This window comes from Scyliorhinus torazame, chromosome 20, assembly GCF_047496885.1.
Source record: "Scyliorhinus torazame isolate Kashiwa2021f chromosome 20, sScyTor2.1, whole genome shotgun sequence".
Classification (NCBI taxonomy): domain Eukaryota; kingdom Metazoa; phylum Chordata; class Chondrichthyes; order Carcharhiniformes; family Scyliorhinidae; genus Scyliorhinus; species Scyliorhinus torazame.
The window spans coordinates 15,974,775-15,989,843 of NC_092726.1; the positions used below are offsets into that span (position 1 = coordinate 15,974,775).

Below are 15,069 nucleotides of genomic sequence, written 5' to 3' on the forward strand. Positions count from 1 at the left end.
TGAAGTGTGGCCTCCTACAGCAGCTGACGAAATGGCTGCTAGCTGAAGGCCACGCATATTTATAACCCGGCTCCTGGGCGGAGCTAGCATGCAGGGGCCCAGGTGAACCTGTAGTGCAGGTTCTACCGTACAACCCTTAATATAGGAACACAGTGGTTTACCACAGTGATTCATAGGTAAAGTAGTGCTGGACTAATGCATTACTTCAACAAATTTAGTCACCTTTCTACCCCACCACACCATTTGCCTCCCAGCCATCACCAACTTCAGAGTAGTTCAGTGGTAAAATGACCAGCAGATATCCTCTGTGTTGGCACCAAGTATAAATATACAATTGTGATGGCAGAGTGAATAGATAATTTTGATTTATTGAGTGGTGTCTTACATTTTGTAGTGCAACTAGCAGGCAGTACAGTGTCCACAATATGTGGCCAAAGCCATCGTTCAGGTCAGGAAGAATTGGGAAAGGGATGTGCCCTTGTGCAATATTTCTGATTTTATTGAGACCAGAGTTTACCATGTGCTTCAAAACGCTCTGGAATGAAATTTCTTCCATCAAAAATGTTCATGAAAAACTGGGTCCGGAAACAAAATTCTCGATATGAAGAATATTACCCCTTTGAATTCAATCATCTACTGCTCAAACGAGAGTGATACTGTGCATGTCAAAAACAGTCTGGCTGGAACTGAGTTGTGCATTCCAGAGAAATTTTAATCTTGAACAAAGCATGATAATATATCCTGCTTGGCCACTGAAGGAGCAAAGTGGGGCTGCACGAGTAGCGAGTTGCAATCCCAGTATTGTGCAGGCTTTTGAGTTTCAAGCTTAAACCAAGAAAGAGGAGAGGACACTCAAGGAACCTCTTTTCCAAACATTTGCTTCATTTAAGTTAAACGTTCGTAATTAATTTTTGTATGTTAAACATATCCATCGATTTTAATGTTAAAAAATTCAAAATTTAACAACAAAGTTGATATGCAGCCAATTTCTAGGGGCGTGGTCTCTCAATAGTTATGTTACTGGACTCATAATTCGGAAGCCTGGACTAATAATCCAGATATATAAATTCAAATCCCACCACTACATTTGGGAAACTTCAATTCAGTAAGTAAATCTGGAATAGTGAAGCTCAGCACATTTTAGGTGACCATGAAACGACCAGATTGTTGTTACAAGACTAGTGGCGGGATTCTCCCCTACCCGGCGGGGCTGGGGGCTCCGGCGTAATGGAGTGGCGGGAAACACTCCAGCGTCGGGCCGCCCCAAAGGTGCGGAATTCTCTAAATTCGCTAAACCCGCGCCGGAGTGGTTTCTGCTCCACCGGCTGGCGGGAAAGGCCTTTGGCGCCAAGCCAGCCGGTGCGAAAGGTCTTCGCCGGGCACACATGTGCGGGAGCGTCAGCGGCCGCTCACGGCATCCCCGCGCATGCACAGGGGAGGGGGTCTCTTTCGCCTCCGCCATAGTGAAGACCATGGTGAAGGCGGAAGAAAAAGAGTGCCCCCACGGCACAGGCCCGCCCGCGGATCGGTGGGCCCCGATCACGGGCCTGGCTACCGTGGGCCCCCCTGGGCCAGATTGCCCCGCGCTCCCCCCCCAGGACTCCGGAGCCTTCCTGCGCCGACTTGTCCCGCCGTTCAAAAGGAGGTTTAATCCACGCCGGCGGGCGAGGGTTGACAGCGGCGGGACTGCGGCTCATTGCGGGACGGAGAATCGCCGGGGGTGGACCCGCCGACCGGCGCGGAGCGATTCCCGCCCCCGCCGAATCTCTGGTGGCGGAGAATTCGGGACATGGCGGGGGCGGGATTCACGCCAGCCCCCAGCGATTCTCCGACCCGGTGGGGGGGTCGGAGAATCGCGCCCAAGGTGCTTCACTTTCAGGAAGGAATCTGCCTTCATTACCCAGTCTGGCCTCTATATGACTCATATCTAATGGCCTCCCGTGACCCAGCAGTCTCCCTGTGGTCACGCTGGCGCCAATTCGTACTCATTGTGAAAAACGTGAACCTAGTGGATGACTGCTGGGGGGAGCCGAGGAGGTGAGCAGCCATCTTCGTTCACAGGCCCGTTCACTGGCAAAGAGAGTCCGGGCACTGGGTTTCTTGCCCCTGTGCTTGGGAGGGTTTGGGGGGTGGGGGGGAGGGATGCGCACAGGTCCGCCATGCCAACCCTGCACCATGTGTTCCTGCTCTGGCAGAAATCCTAGCCCCTGTGTCTGCCCCACCGACCATCCGTAACTCCCACTGACGCTATTGCTAATAGTGAATTGCCAATCATAGTTCAGTGAGCACTTCACAAATCCCAAATGGAACCCGTGTGTGGGTGGGCCATGCAGCATGTGCGGGCAAGGCTTAGCATTCCAGTCACATCTTGATGCATGGGCACTGTGCTTGAACACTACGGGAGACAGCACCACAGACGCAGCGGCCAACCTTCGATCACCCAGGGGATGGGCCCCAGCCTCGGCCCAGGTGTGCGTGGACCGGGCGTGTTGGATGGGGGGTAGGCGCCATGTGTAGGAGGATGGGCATGGGATTGGTGGTCGGCCTGCATCGCAGAAAAATCATCATACAGGTTATGGTGAGGATATTTTAACGTTCCCCGTGCAAGTGTACACCATTGCCCCACACTCCCAATGTCGCTTCACTATCGCCCCCTTCCTCCCTCCCCCTCCCACAAGCCCCCTCCAGTACACACTAAAACTCCTTGTCCCCCACCTACCCCCGCACACCTTCAGTGATCCTCAATGCGTTTGTCCTTCCTTGCTCTACCGCCTCGTCTAGGTGTATCCCCAGGAGAGACATCTGAGGTGGAGGCAGCCAGCTGCTTTCCTCATCCTGAGCCCTTCGATGCCCTCTCGAACCGGATGGCCGTTTCGCACTTGTTGGTGGCACTGCTCAGGGTGCTGGCTGCGAGGTGTGGCTTCGTCAGAGGGTTGACGTTCGGGGGAGCTGGTGGCCACCGTTGCCAGTCCATAAGATGGGTCCGGGTTGCCACCAGTGCCCCCTCTTCCTGGTCGGTGTCCATACAGTCCTGGGATGGTGGGGCAGCTGGATTGAGCCATGGCTGCCCCTGCGTCAGCTGGCTGTGCCAGTCCTGGCAGCTCCCCAATGTCTGCATCATGGTGTTGCGCCCTCAGCAATGCTCCTGAGATTGGGCCATACTCTGCAGTGACTTGGCAATGTCCACCTGTCACTGGGACAAGCTCTGCAGCCTTGGCCATTACCATCTGTCCCACAGTGCCCCATGAAAGTCAACCTGGTACTGGATTGTGTCCCCCATCGAGTCGGACAGACTACCGAGACCCTCAGCGACGCCTTGGACACCTTCACTCGCTACCGACGGAATGCACCAGGCTCTCCACTGCGGTCGCCATCCCTAGCAGTGTTGGCATCGGTGCCACGCATTGCCGGTGACATCTCCTTCGCCGTAACCTCTGGGGCTCCTCCAATCAGCTATGGACCTGCTGGAGTGTCACTCTAAATGTCCCAGCCACTCCCTAATGTCTCCATTAGCTTGGGTAAACCTGTTCCAGAGGCTCAGCATCTGGTTGGGACCCAGCTGGGCCCTGGGATCCAACAGACCTCCGACTGCTGCCTCGCCTGGGTGTTACTGCCTCCTGCATCAGTGACTGTGTGATGCTCACTAGATTGTGCCCCAGAAGTCTGTCCAGTAACGTTGCTCACCGAGGTGCGTGTATCTGCTCTGGTGGACGGTGGGGATGACAGCTGTGACGGATTGACTGTAGCATCCTCTGAGCTCTCCTCCGAGGTGGTCCCATGGGAGGAAGGGGACGGAGCCACCCTGAATGGACCAACGCCATCGGCTGGAGGGCCTGCTTGAGAATGAACACGTGGTCTGTGGGAGGGATAGGTCAGTCTATATGGCAATAACAACTCCTGTGACAGCCCATCCAGTTGGGACCCGGCAGATCCTCACCTCTGCGCTCACCACTGCAGCAGGTGCCTACCTCCGCATTGGTGACTGTTCTGTCCTCGGCCACCCCAGTCGGCATGGTAGCACAGTGGTTATTAGCACTGTTGTTTCACAGCGCCAGGGACCCGGGTTCGGTTCCCTGTGCGGAGTCTACATGTTCTCCCTGTGTCTGCGTGTTTCCTCCAGGCGCTCCGGTTTCTTCCCACAAGACCCAAAAGATGTGCTTGTTAGGTGAATTGGACATTCTGAATTCTCACTCTGTGTACCCGAACAGGCACCGGAGTGTGGCGACTAGGGGATTTTCACAGTAACTTCATTGCAGTGTTAATGTAAGCCTACTTGTGACAATAATAAAGATTATTATTATTATTATTCACCTCCAGCGTCCATTCCCAAAGATCGTGAGAATTCATATGTCTGGCACCCCTCGGCCGGTATGAGCCCTCTCCCGACGATTGGAGTCACAGAAAGGGTATCGGTAGCCACATGTGTGGTTCACTTTTTTGGGGGGGAGGGATTTCAACTCACCCGTGCTGCCCAGTGTAGATCGCTAACCTTGGGACTGGAGGCCAGTCCTCCTGGTCACGCTTCCCGATCTGATGTCCACTTCGTCCCAGGCGGCACTGGCTCACCCTCCATGACTCTTGGGGGAACAGGAGATCCTTCCTGGTCTCGACCCCATCTAGGAGCCTCTCCAGGTCTACGTCTCCAAACCTTGGGCCAGTCATTTCGGCGCCATGACTGTGAGCTGAGTGGGGCTGCCTGTTCAAGTGGAGTTCGACCTTGTTATCTGTGGCGCTGGCAAATGTGGTCTCGGCGAATTGGCTGGTGAGCCTTCATTTGTGGCGTGAAGCCCTTGGGTCCTCCTTAAGTGCACCAATTAATGTTGAATTGCGTTGCTCGGCCAAGCGCGTCAGGATGTTCGTGGCAGTTCCCACAGAGCTTAGAATTCTTTCCGGGGAATCACGTCCTTAGTCACATTTTTGGTCAATCCCACATTTGGAATAGTGGAAAATTAAATACACTGGCCAAACTGGCTCCTCCGAGATCGGAGCACCTTTTTGAAGGGTATCCTGTACTATAATTGATTTTGAGGTTCCGCCCATGCCCTCCATCCATGAGCAATGCCACCCCCTTCAGCAGACATGGGCAACACTCCCAAGTTGGCACTGCCTGGGTGCCAGGACTGCCCTGCCCTGTCCCCCACCACCATGGGCTCTGAGACCCACGGAATGCCATCATACCTGGTCTCTGCTTGTGGAGATCGGAGTCAATCAGCACCTGGGTGAGGCCTCGCCCATGCGCCCAGTGACTCATGGGAGACTGTGGCGTCAAACCAGCCATCCATATTTACATGAGTCTAATGACTCATTCAAATATCGTTACAGGGCATGATCCAGATTGCGCTGGGCGCCGTGGGTCGGGCGATTCGCACAATTCGGTGCCCGGCGCAAAGCCTGTTTTGGACCTCTCCAAAGATGCTCCCGGCGCAACGGGATCAACACTAGGTGCAACAAAGTGGAACATTCATGTCCATGAGTTCAACTGTGGAATTTAAGTTCAATTATTTAAATAAATCTGGGGGGGGGAGCTAGTCTTATTAATGGTTACCTGATTGTTTTAAATGTCCGTCCACCTGGTTCACAGATGTCCTTGGAGGAAGGAAACTTGGATCCTAACCTGGTGTGGCTGAATGAGCCACTTGGTTGCATTCAACGTAGTGGCTCACCACTGTCCTGTCAAAAGGAATGAGGGATTTGGCTTGTCAGTGATGCCCACATCCCATGAATGAATACAAAATTCAACTTTGCATCCACATTTGCAGTAATGTTGTTGGACGATATTGTTTCGACTATTCATATAGAAAATGACAGGCAGAGCCTTGCTCTGATGTGGAGACATGGTCAAAGCAAGTAACAAGTTTTGAGTTGCAATAGCCACCCTGAACACATAATGACATGGCTGATACTGGTGATATTAAATGAGGCCACAGTGACATTCATAGTAGATTCATGACATTCCTGTGAATGGTAAATAACTAAGACTTTATATTGTTTGTACTTGTCCACTGTTTTGATGCCCAATCGTGTTTTTTGGTCATAGAATTTAGCCAGAAGCATAACAAGTTGTCACATTTCCTCAAAGCTTCTCACAAAATATCTAGTTTGGCGACCCACTTGGTGGTCTTCCAAAGTGAAGAAATTAGAAATAAGATATTAGTGGTCAAGTTGGTGTGTCTCATAGTATGTGATTCATGGCAACATTTGCACCTTGGGTTGTCCATCACCTTTCATTTGTGGAGCAGGTGGCACATTGTCCGTGCTTTTTGCAGATTCAATTTAGTGCCATCCACTGCCTTTGAGCCAAAGTGAAGTCTGCTGTTGGGCCTGTGGTGAGCTTTTGACTCTTTATGCTGCATGGATTCCACAATTCCATCCAACTGAATAATAGGTTAATAGCAGCAGGATAAATGTTAGATGCTATTTCCTAGAATGGTTGGAGCCATTTTGAGCACTTTCAAGTGGATTTTTCAAGTCTTCATCAAATGGAAGGCCGTTCTTTGTGCATTTTTCCACTTCACGTAACGCAATGACGTGGCGAATGGCAGGTGGCTTGGTGTGGGACAGCATGGAAAGCCACTTAGCATTCCTGATTCCGCCTTCATGACGGTGTTTAGCTCTTTGTGTGCACAGCTGCAGGACTATGAAGCAAAGCAGTATTCTGCAGCACCGTAGACGAGGGTCACTGTTGCAGTCTGTGTTCTGGTTCTGCTCTCCTATCATATTCCAGCAAGGTTTCAAACCAAGCTCACTGGTTTACACTTTCTGGTCTGTATTGATTAGGTAATGTTGATAGGTGAGAATGAAAGCATTGCAATCCAGTTCAATTTTAAAGTAACAATTTGGCTTGAAGATCATATTAAGAATCAGTCGTTGATGTTTGGGTGGAAGAAGTGAAGAGTATTTTTTAAAATATATTTAGAGTACCCAATTATTTTTTTCCCAATTAAGGAGCAATTTAGCATGGCCAATCCACCTAACCTGCACATCTTTGGGTTATGGGGGTCAATCCCACGCAGACACGTGGGAATGTGCAAACTCCACACGGACAGTGGGCTGGGACGAACACGGGTCCTCAGTGCTGTAGGCAGCAGTGCGAGCCACTATGCCATAATGCCGTCCAGAAGTGAACGATTATAACATTAATTGATACTTGCATGAGTATTTGGGTGGAAAGGGGAGAAAAATAAATCTACAAAGATCTGATATTCCTTATTGGTGCAGCAAACACTTTGTCTCCATGTGGCGAGAGAGGTTATACAAAAAACTGCAAATGAGGGGATAGATCATCCCATGTGCAGAAGAGATTAGTAGCTGCTGCAACTAACCAAGAAAATGTAATTGCTGTTCAAGTAGAAATAAAGATCCGTTGTGATTTTTCTTCCCAAAGCCCCTGCAAAGATTATAACAAACCAAGAACAAAGAAAAGTACAGCACAGGAACAGGCCCTTCGGCCCTCCAAGCCCGTGCCAACCATGCTGCCCGTCTAACCTAAAATCTTCTACACTTCCTGGGTCCGTATCCCTCTATTCCCATCCTATTCATGTATTTGTCAAGATGCCCCTTAAATGTCACTATCGTCCCTGCTTCCACCACCTCCGGCAGCGAGTGTAAAAAAACTTGCCTCGTACATCTCCTCTAAACCTTTCCCCTCGCACCTTAAACCTATGCCCCCTAGTAATTGACCCCTCTACTCTGGGGAAAAGCTTCTGATTATCCACTCTGTCTATGCCCCTCATAATTTTGTAGACGTCTATCAGATCGCCCCTCAACCTCCGTCGTTCCAGTGAGAACAAAGCGAGTTTATTCAACCGCTCCTCATAGCTAATGCCCTCCATACCAGGCAACATCCTGGTAAATCTCTTCTGCACCCTCTCTAAAGCCTCCACGTCCTTCTGGTAGTGTGGTGACCAGAATTGAACACTATACTCCCAAGTGTGGCCTAACTAAGGTTCTATACAGCTGCAACATGACTTGCCAATTCTTATACTCAATGGCCCTTAGTGTTGGGTGGGGTTACTGGGTTATGGGGATAGGGTGGAGGTGTTGACCTTGGGTAGGGTGCTCTTTCCAAGAGCCGGTGCAGACTCGATTGGCCGAATGGCCTCCTTCTGCACTGTAAATTCTATGATAATCTATGACCCGGCCAATGAAGGCAAGCATGCCGTATACCTTCTTGATTACCTTCTCCACCTGTGTTGCCCCTTTCAGTGACCTGTACACCGAGATCTCTCTGACTGTCAATACTCTTGAGGGTTCTACCATTCACTGTATATTCCCGACCTGCATTAGACCTTCCAAAATGCATTACCTCACATTTGTTCGGATTAAACTCCATCTGCTATCTCTCCGCCCAAGTCACCAAACTATCTAAATCCTGCTGTATCCTCTGACAGTCCTCATCGCTATCCGCAATTCCACCAACCTGTGTGGGAGTGGGGAGGAGAAGACTGGAAAGTCATTATTCTATTGTCCTCATCTGAAATAATTTATTTGAGTTATGCTTTCACAGGCACTGGTGGCCCTCCAGTAACTCCATCATGCATCTATTTATTCCTAAACCCTACTCGGTCTTTACCAAGCAGCAGGAGTGATTAGAAGTATGAATTATATCTGATTACGGCCATTTTTAAAGATCCTAGCTGTGATCAGCCAACTCGGACTCAGATAACAGATGGAACCTGAGCTTCCTGCTCTGAATGATTCTGTATTACACCAGTCCAAGCCATTAGGTTTACTGTCAGCTATGCTTCGCAAACTTTAATGTAAAATAATTTTAAATGAACTGTTTTCAGAATCGTCTCGTACCATATGCTGTTCTCAAACTAAATTGGATTGTTGGCAAACATAACTTTCTGAGTTGGAAACGGAGTGAAGTTTGGATAATGTAGTGACCTAAATCTTTTGGTCCAACCCGCTGCAAGAATCATCGTGGGCAATCAGAAGGTCCGTTGACTTGGGGTGGGAATTTCTATTCTGGGCGTGTGCGGGCCTGGGAAATCACACCCGGTTTCTTTTTGAATGCATAATGTCTGCAAAGTAATTTTGTGAATTGAAGTCTTCACAGTGTTTGGAGTTGAGACTTATTTTATTCTCAGATTTTTGGTGCAGCAAAGCACTGTATTCCTTCTAACATATTGTATATTTCAGGTAATTGTGTTGTAATTCTTGATGGGGAACAGTCAATTTCCTATGTCCGCTTGGCACATGCTGGTATATCTCAGAGCATCTACAATGCATTTATTGGGAGCCTCCCATGTTCCACTTCATCCTGTGCCTTCTGTAAATTTATATGGTGTAGAATTGTGTCTTTGTCGTGCCCATTGGATAATAGTAACATGTTGAACTAGCATTGCTTACTTCCTTGACCTTTATTTAGGATGTGCCTCACTCCACATTGAACAGCGAACAGAAATGTTATACTCACCAACTTAATCATGAACTGAGTGCAATAACGGTGTTGTGAAGGGGACTGTATTCTGTCGTCTAGAAATGGTCTTTTAATTGATACTTTCTTTCTCAAAAAACAGGAATGGTTTAAATCATTTGTATATGTTTTATTGAGTATTTTCCAGAATATCTGTTTCTAGGGATTAATCCACTCGTGTTTTGTATTTCTTTTTTTTTATCCCTCTGTCAGTTGAACATGATTTAGTTTTCTTTCTCAATTTGACTTCACTTTCTTCAATGTATCTTTGTTTAAATACTGTATATTTATGACTCAGCTGTGCCAGAACGGCCTTGTTTTTTCCATCAACCATTAATTGGCATATGTTTTCAGGATTGGCAAGTTAATTGGTTCACTGCTTACTGCTGTGTCAGCAGTTGTTACCTGACAGTGAAGTTGGGCAGCACATATACAAGTTTTACCCAAGCTGAGGTGGAAGGTTCAAAGCGGAGGCGAGAGGCTTCCCCAAAGAGAGGGAAAGATAGGAAGAGGGAAGTGAATTCATGGTGCTCTCATGTCTCACCTGTTCAGCTTTTCCTCTTGTACAAGGTTAGCAGGGAAGGAGTTGACGGTTAAAAGCAAAATTTGGTGAGGAATATAAGAAACAAAGGGGAACAACTACAAGTGCCTCATTTCAACAATTGTGGATTAATCCCTGGTTTTAAAGGTGTGAAAAATAAATTAATGACACTAATGCTCCCTCCGGTGACTGGTTTCAGAGAAGTGTAACGTTAACACAAAATACAGCAACAATCCCCTATGGAAGCACAGAGAGAGTCATAAAGGTACACACTGCAACATTCAGGTCCATTGTTACATTCTGCATGAACTATCCTTTACATAAATCCCGTTATTTGAACAAGTCCTTGGTCATTCATTTTGTTCCAATGATCATTTGTTTTCTGCTTGGCGGTACATATAGGGGGAAAAAAGAAAGCTATTAAGGGCATGGTATTGTTCACCTGTGTGGTAGTGTTTTTTACATTCTACCTACAGTCTTGGTTTCTCTCTTGCTTCCTTTCGACAGCACTCTGCTCTGTACTATCCCCTTCCTTTTATATTTTAATTTGCTGTTAATCTACCAGGCTGCGCTTTTCTCTCCCATCGGTTGGTCAGCTGGAGGGATGATGGGAAAACCAAGTGGACATTCATTCTGAACCAGTCTAATTGTGTACTGAGAGATTCAAGGTAGCCAACGAACATCTTCAGCACCTACAGGGAAGTTCATCTTGCTGTGAAGATTCTTTAGTAGGGAAGGTTTTTTATATAACTAATCGGCTTCAACAGACAAATGCCTACCTTGACATTTTGCACCAGGTTGTGGAAATTGGTATATATTTCTGGTGAAATTTCCATCTCAGCAAGATTGATGAGAAGAGTAGGAACAGTGACAGCAAATAAGAAAACTGTAGCTTTTAGGGAGAAGGTGCTTTATTTCTCCCAAATTTTGTTTACCAAATGAATGAGGAAAATTGAAGAGAAGGTTTTGAAAATAGTCAAGGGTCCATTTGTACCACTCCAAGAAAGCAACATGTTGACCAATGTACAAGTTATTGTGTGCTCGAGTATAGAATCCTTTTGTGTATATTCCCTCTCAGTCTTCTTCCACCTTCCCAGACTTTTAATTTTCAACCAGATGCCAAAAAAGCATCAAGCTGAGAGTGTTCAGTTCTGTGGAGGGACTAGAGAAGCTGGAATCGTACTCCTTCAAATAGAGAAGATTCAAGGGAAAATTCGATACAAGTGCTCAAGACTATGACATTTTGATTGAGCAAATAGGAGAAACTGTTTTCACTGACAAGATCAGTAAACAGAGGATGCAGATTGTCAAAAGAACCAAAGAGGAAAAATGAGATTTTATTTTAAACGCAGTGAACTTTGATCATCTGGAATGCGCTGTATAAAAGGGCAGTGCAAACAGATTCAAATGACACTTTCAAAAGAAAAATAAATATTTCCTTGAAATGGAAAAAAAACACAGCGCTCTGAGGCAAGACCGGGAATCAATATTTGAAAGGGCCAGTTAAAGCATTTTGGGCTGAATGGCCACCTCCTGTGCTGCCAGATTCTATGATGCCTGTTTTTCTCATGCATTCACTTGTGGCCCCAGCAAATGTTATGACTTTGATATTGTGCTTCTCTAAGAGTATTGGTCAAATTCAAACAAACATTTACATTTAATGAATTTGTCAGTTCCAGCATTTGAATTTCATGCCATTATTTGGAGCAGGCAATCAGTTTGATACTCATTATAAACCTCAAATTAGAAATTGTCACTTTCTTGTTTTTACACGCTGTAAATCCATGGGACCAAAATGTTAAAATTACAGGAAGCCCTGATGGTTTTCTTTTGTTTTAGCCATTCATAATGTGACAAATACTGAAATCTTTGGAAAAACAATTGGATAGCCCATTCTGCCCGCCAGATCTCCAGCGGGAGCTAGGTTCCATTCTTTCGTCCTTTCCCCATTTTTCTTGTTCAAATATCTATCCACCTCGCCGTTGAAAAATGAATGCTCCTCACGGTAGGTGCTCATTGGGCCACAAATCCAAATGCATGCTGGAAACTATCTGGCGGATTCCCAAGTTAAAAATCAAGAAGTCACTCATCGCACTCCAGTTGCCTGCCGATAGTTCCAAGACATCATTTGTGTGGGAAAAACCCCCAGGATTATCCAATAACCTTAATTCCAAGTAAATAAGCAAGGTAGGAATTTACTGAAGTAGCAACATGCATTTATGAAACTTCTTCAAAGTTGCTAAGACAGTCAAAAATGAACATCAAATCAAACAGAGTTACCAGTGGAGGGGAAGGGGGAGGTATCTTGGTCGGAGGTGGATTTTAAGGAGATTAACAGCAGAGAAGAGGCAGAGAGGTTCAGTTATAGAAATGCACGACAACGGCAGAGATGGCTGAAGGCACAATCACTAAAGAGCTTTGGGGCGTGTGGGGGGAGGCAAGAATGGCAGTGAAGGGTTGAGGCACAGAAGTCGGGAGTCAGAGGGACGCTTGTAGTACTGGAAGCGATCATGTCAAAAGGGGGCAGCAAAGCCAGAATGAAATTTAAAAACAAGCATGAGAATTTTAACTTGGAATGCAAGCTGATATAAACATTGCAGTGGTGGGTCAGTGTAACATGGTGTAGGGTAGGATAGAATGCAGACAACTGAGATTTGAAATGAGGTGCAATGGACAGAACGTGGAGGAGAAACCAGTCAGGTCTTGATTCATAAGGGGATGGGGGGTTCTGGGGAGAAGGCAGAAGAATGGGGATGAGAAAATATCAGCCATGATTGAATGGTGGAGCAGACTCAATGGGCCGAGTGGCCTAATTCTGCTCCTATGTCTTGTGGTCTTAGGAAAGCACTTAAGTGGAATGTGGTGCTGACAAACAGATGGGCTAAAGCAGATAATGTAGATTTTGAAGAAAGTAGTCCTTGTGATGAGAGATGAAATGATGTCAGAAGTTAAGCTCAGGGGTGTATCAGATAGCAAGATTTCAAGTCATCTGGTTCAACCTGAGACAGTGACTGGAACTGTAGTGAGGGAACATGATCTGTGGCAGGTGGCAAATACAGTGGAATTATGGAACTTGTAATATTGGACAACAGAGGCAGTGGAGAAGCTGAGGGGATGGTAGTGAAGTAGAACTGGGTGTTGTCAGCACACATTGAAACTGAGCCTATGTTTTCAGATAGGGATAGAGTCCCAAGAACAGATCACTTTAGTGCTAAAAGTATTAAGTTAACAAACTAATAAGATTAAGCAACTTGGAAGTAAGAGGAGCAGACTGTAATGACACCCAGATAGAACTTAGGGACTTCACAATGAGTGGAAAATTCTGCTATGTCTAAACTTCAGGGAGGAACAGCATTAACGGACTTCGTACTTCCTTTAACTCGGCAATATTGGTTGGCGATTTTTCTAAAGCATTATTCACAATTATTTGAAATATAATAAGGCAAAGAAGAAACAAGTGTTATGTTAAATAATGTCAGAAAGATGAGGCAGTCTAAATAATTGAATCAGTCATTGAAAACTGGAATCCCAATTGAAGAATGCTGCTAAAGTACAGACAAACTGATTTGCTCACCTAATGGACTGTTGAGTCTCATGAAATGAAATGAAAACCGCTTATTGTCACAAGTAGGCTTCAAATGAAGTTACTATGAAAAGCCCCTAGTCGCCACATTCCGGCGTCTGTTCGGGGAGGCTGTTACGGGAATCGAACCGTGTTGCTGGCTTGCCTTGGTCTGCTTTCAAAGCCAGCGATTTAGCCCTGTGCTAAACAGCCCCATGCAGAAAATGTTTTGAGTTGTGCGGCCTGTCACAGATAAAGCCCCATTTCATGTTCACTAACACAGCTATTGAGGTAGTGGTGAAAGCTATAATGAACATTACTGTTGCCACATATTGATTACTCCCATTTACATTTCCCATGGTGCTAAATTTCTCCTCCCATGTTTGAGCACTGGGCCTTCAATGAGGATCATTACTTTGGAGAAGGCAGTTCACCGAGCCAACCCGGCTGTCTGCTTGACATGGTGAAGGCAAATATTTGAGGGAACAGGGAAGGAGCGTATGGAATTTCTTTCTCAAACATGCTTAAACTAATTATGCCCTCATTGACAGAAAAATTATTTTAATGTGCATAGATTTAGAATCTTAGTTAATGCAAGTCTGTGTGCAAGGTCAGAACATACAAACATATTGATGGTCTGCTGCAGAGTAGGCTCAGTCCCTCGAGCCTACTCCGCTATTCAATAAGATCATGGCTGATTTAATTTTAACGTCAACTTCATGTTCCTGCATATCCCCGATAACCTTTCACTCACTTGTTCATCAAGAATCTAGCTACTTCTGCCTTGGAAGATATTCAAAGGTTCTGCTTCAGCCATCTTTTGAGAAAGAGAATTCCAAAGTATCTCAACTCTGAGAGGGTTCCACATCTCCATCTTAAATGGGTGACCTCTTATTTTAAAATGACCCCTAGTTCCAGATTCTCCCACAAGAGGTAACATTCTCTCCACATCTACCCTATCAAGTCCCCGTAGGATCTTATATATTTCACTGAAGTCGTCTCACACTCTTCTAAACTCCAGTGAATGCAAGCCTCACCTCAAGGACAACCTTGAGGTATTAGTCCAGTAATCCTTTTCTGAACTGCGTCCAATGCATTTCCACCTTTCCTGAAGAAGGAAACTAATACTCCAGGTGTGGTCTCACTAATGGCCTGTATAACTGAAGCATAACCTCCCTACACTTGTATTCAACTCCCCTTGCAATGAACAAAAATATTCTGGGCAGCACGGTGGTGCAGTGGTTAACATTGCTGCCTCACAGCGCCGAGGTCCCAGGTTCAATCCCGGCCCTAGGTCACTGTCCGTGTGGAGTTTGCACATTCTCCCAGTGTTTGCGTGGGTTTCGCCCCCACAACCCAAACGTGTGCAGGGTAGGTAGACTGGCCACGCTAAATTGACCCTTAATTGGAAAAAATGAATTGGGTACTCTTAATTTATATTTTTTTAAATTCCATTAGCTTGCTAATTACTTGCTGTCATAACTAGAGGGCTTGGCAGTGGTAGATCATTTATTTCTAAGTTAATGGACAGAAAACAGGGAAGAG

At 46.4% G+C, this 15,069-nt stretch overlaps 1 protein-coding gene across 50 annotated transcripts in view; it reads left to right on the forward strand.

Annotated features, from left to right (window-relative positions):
- LOC140396907 (calcium/calmodulin-dependent protein kinase type II subunit beta) overlaps window positions 1-15,069 on the forward strand; it is a 392,935-nt gene that overhangs the window by 286,770 nt on the left and 91,096 nt on the right. For 16 of the 50 annotated variants that reach the window (XM_072485774.1, XM_072485778.1, XM_072485773.1 and 13 more), the window contains one exon: window positions 10,162-10,227. The exons of the other annotated variants lie outside the window; for them this stretch is intronic. In XM_072485774.1, the coding sequence (XP_072341875.1) occupies window positions 10,162-10,227 (66 nt within the window). The remainder of the gene's footprint in view (window positions 1-10,161; window positions 10,228-15,069) is intronic. 50 annotated transcript variants of the gene reach the window in all.